This window comes from Symphalangus syndactylus, chromosome 6 (genome assembly GCF_028878055.3).
Source record: "Symphalangus syndactylus isolate Jambi chromosome 6, NHGRI_mSymSyn1-v2.1_pri, whole genome shotgun sequence".
Taxonomy (NCBI): domain Eukaryota; kingdom Metazoa; phylum Chordata; class Mammalia; order Primates; family Hylobatidae; genus Symphalangus; species Symphalangus syndactylus.
Genome location: NC_072428.2, coordinates 30753346 through 30757120, shown reverse-complemented (window position 1 = coordinate 30757120; position 3775 = coordinate 30753346). Strand labels below are relative to the sequence as shown.

At 35.0% G+C, this 3775-nt stretch overlaps 1 protein-coding gene across 1 annotated transcript; it reads right to left on the bottom strand.

Annotated features, from left to right (window-relative positions):
• Positions 1–366: 366 nt before the first annotated feature.
• On the bottom strand, positions 367–2122 carry LOC129485250 (large ribosomal subunit protein eL42-like). The gene is made up of 2 exons (XM_063642382.1): positions 2016–2122; positions 367–793 (listed from the first exon to the last, which is right to left on the bottom strand). Exons 1-2 carry the CDS (start codon positions 2120–2122, stop codon positions 424–426), a joined length of 477 nt encoding a protein of 158 aa, XP_063498452.1. The 3' UTR covers positions 367–423.
• Positions 2123–3775: the final 1653 nt, after the last annotated feature.

Here is a 3775-nt window from a genome sequence, read left to right as displayed (position 1 = left end):
TACTTGAAACTGTGTAACTTATAAAGAAACAAGGTTTATTTGGCTCATGATTCTGGTAGCTGAAAAGTCCAAGATTGGGCAATTCCATGTGGTGGGGGCCTCACGTTGCTTCTAGTCATGGTGAAAAGCAGAAAGGAAGCAGAGTTGTGCTAAGAGATGACATGGAGAAAGAGAAAGCAAGAGAGATAGAACTAAGAAAACCATACATTTTTAAACAACACACTCTGAAGAGAACTAATCCATTCCCAGGAAACAAAGAACTTATTCCATAGAAGAACATTAATCTATCAATATTTTTTTTCCCACAATCAAAACACTTTCTTTTTTTTGCATAACGGTATCAACGTATTTATTTTCCTGCAGGTAATTTTTCTATGGCTTCAACATTTTCTCTTCAAAATTAAAAGAAAAACATCCCAAAGTTTAGAACTGGATCACTTGTCCCTTTCTCTTCTTATCTCTTCCCAGTTTAAAATCCTTGTATCTCTTAATGGTCAGCATCCTCTTGGATCTGCAGTTAGACTCAACACATTCCAGCCTTAGCACAGTCTTCTTTGTGGTCTTAGCCTTCTTCTGGAAAATTGGCTTTGTCTGCCTACCATAGCCACTCTGCTTCTGATCATAGCGCCTCTTTCCCTGGGCATACAAGGAATCCTTGCCCTTCTTATACTGTGTCACTTTGTGAGGTTGATGCTTGCCACATTTCTTACAGAAGGTTATTTGGGTTTTAGATACATTGACCACCTTTGCATCAGAACTGTTCTGTCTATATGATGAAAACGAGAAAAGGCATCTGAGACCCTCGCCTCACGCAGCTCTCGCCTAACAGGAAAAGGTCAAAACACTTTCTATTAGGCTCTACCTCCTGAATGCTGTCACACTGGAGATCAAATTTCAACATAAGTTTTTGTAGGAACAAACATAGCAATTACTTCCTATGGATATTTCAGTGTGTCAAGTAGTAATGATAAAGCAGTCAGTAAGATATACACTGCCCAAACTGCATAGATTTCATGAACTAAATAAAAGCATAGTATTTTTTAAATTTTACATTTCAATTATGAGCAGTGTTACAAAGGGAAAATACCATGTTAAATCAAAGGGTAATATTGGAGACTCACCAAATATGTATAGTAGCCGTAGCCAGGGAATCATTCTCTGAAGTAAAATTTTAGCTTAACTTTGAAGAATGAATAAAAATGTATTAGGTAAAAAGAGAAGAGAAAGGTAGGCAGAACAATGCTTCTGAAAGCCTTGCATCAGGAAAGAGCATTTGTTCTCTGGAATCACCTGTAGTTGAGAAACTATGGAATAGTGTTGGACATTCATTAGATTTTAGCTACTTAAGTAAAAGACTACTCTTGACTCTTGCTAAGGTTTTGGTTTTTATAACACATTCATAGTACATCCGTATCTAGGCATCCCAAAGTTTTAAACTCTTTTTATCTAAACTAACACCATCCTTCTCTTTCTAATTTTTTTTTCATTTATCATGCATTCTCTATTTCTACTCAATTCTCCAAATCTTGTAGTTTCTAACCTTTTTTTGAACATTATACCTATTTTCTGTAGATTTTATTTCCATTGATAATTTAGTGCATTCGTTTGTTACCCCAATCTGTTCTATTATTGGTTTGTTTAATAGCCTCTGTTTTCAGACCAGTTTGGGGTTCATAGTAAAACTGAACAGAAAGTACACAGAGTTTCCATTTATCTTCTGCCCCCACACACTCACAACCTCTTCTACTATCAACATGCCTTAGCACTGTGGTAGTAATACATATTTTGGCATCGATGAATCAATATTAACACATCATCACCCAAAGTTTATGGTTTATGTTAGAGTTCATTCTTAGTGTTATGTATTCCATGGGTTTTCACAAATATGTAATGATGTAACATGTATCCATCATTATAGTATCATAGAGAATAGTTTCATTGCCCTAAAAAGACTTAGTGCTCTGCCCACCCACTGCTGCCACATCGTGTTAACAAGAGCTCAAATCAAGTCATACCCATATCTTGGAAAATCTAAGGGCTCCTCATGAATTTTCCACTTAACTACATGCTGTGAAGTTCGATCTTTGAATTCCTTGCTAACCCTTGTAGCATCATATTCCATGACTATTCTACCCTACACTAAAGATAATCAAACTGGCTGACTTGTTCCTGGATCACTTATGTTTTTGTTCACGCTGTTTCCTTTATCTGAAATGCCCTTCTTCAGTGTTTTCTATAATAATTCCAAAGTCCACCACTCCTTAAATAATCATATCAAAGATATTGATTTTGTTGGTGTCTTTTCTTGTTATTACAAATAAATTTGTTACCTATTATTTCAGCCTAAATACAACACTGCTTACAAAGTTTTTACAATCAGAGTCTCCATTGTAGGGTAGTGATTTATCTAAATAATTAGAAAGTATATAATGAGCACAAAGACAAACCTTACCTATCTTTGTATCCTCCAACAATACTATCTCAGTACCCTGGATTAGTGGTTTTGTTAAACTAAAGTTATAGTTCCAAAACATTAAAGAAATTCACTTGCAAGGCAGAAGAAATTTAAATTTCCAATTTAATTTTGTATATATTTAGAGAAAAGATACAAAAAAGACGAAAAGCAAGAGCACTGTAAAAGATAGGAAATGCTAAAAAGAGAAAAAAAGTGACGTAGAAAAGTTTAGTTCCTTTTTAGAGTACATTATTGTTTTTATTTTATTATTTATTTCAATAGTGTTTTGGGAAACAGGTGGTGTCTGGTTACATGAATAGGTACTTTAGCGGTGATTTCTGAGATTTTGGTGCACCCATCACCCAAGCAGTGTGTACTGTAGCCAATGTGTAGTCTTTTGTCCCTCACCCCCCAACACCCTTTCCCCGAGTCCCCAAAATCCATTATATCAATCTTGTGCTTGTGTCCTCATAGCTTAGCTCCCAAATATGAGTGAGAACATGATGTTTGGTTTTCCATTCCTGAGTTACTTCACTTAGAATAATAGTCTCCAATTCCATCCAGGTTGCTGCAAATGCCATTATTTCATTCCTTTTTATGGCTGAGTAGTATTCCATGGTATACATATACCACACTTTCTTTACCCGCTTGTTGATTATGGGCACTTGGGCTGGATCCATATTTTTGCAATTGCTAATTATGCTACTATAAACATGCATGCACAAGTATCTTTTTTGTATAATGACTTCTTTTCCTCTGGGTAAATATCTAGTAGTGGGATTGCAGGATGAAATGGTAGATCTACTTTTAGTTCTTTAAGTAACCTCCACACTGTTTTACATAGTGGTTGTACTAGTTCACATCCCTACCAACAGTGTAGAAGTGTTCCCTTTTCACCACATCAACAATTATTATTTTTGATCATTTGATTATGTCCAGTCTTGCAAGAGCAAGATGGTATCACATTGTGGTTTTGATTTGCATTTCCCTGATCATTAGTGATATTCAGTATTTTTTCATATTTGTTGGCCATTTGTATATCTTCTTTTTAGAACTGTGTATTCATGTTCTTAGCCCACTTTTGATGGATTAATTTTTTTTTATTGCTGATTTGTTTGAGTTCCTTGTAGATTCTGGACATTAGTCCTTTGTCAGATGTATGGATTGTGAAAATTGTCTCCCACTATATGGGTTATCTGTTTACTCTGATGATTATTTCTTTTGCTGTGCAGCTTTTTAGTTTAATTAAGTCTCATCTATTTATCTTTTTGTTGTTGTTGTTGTTTTGCATTTGTTTTTGGGTTCTTAGTTGATATTGTT

Excerpts from the sequence above, each read along its gene's own strand:
- LOC129485250 (XM_063642382.1), bottom strand. The coding sequence starts at position 2,122 with ATGGAATATGATGCTACAAGGGTTAGCAAGGAATTCAAAGATCGAACT. Across the intron at positions 794-2,015 it reads TTAGATTTTCCAAGATATGG|ATGCCTTTTCTCGTTTTCAT; the intron begins GTATGACTTGAT and ends CGAGGGTCTCAG.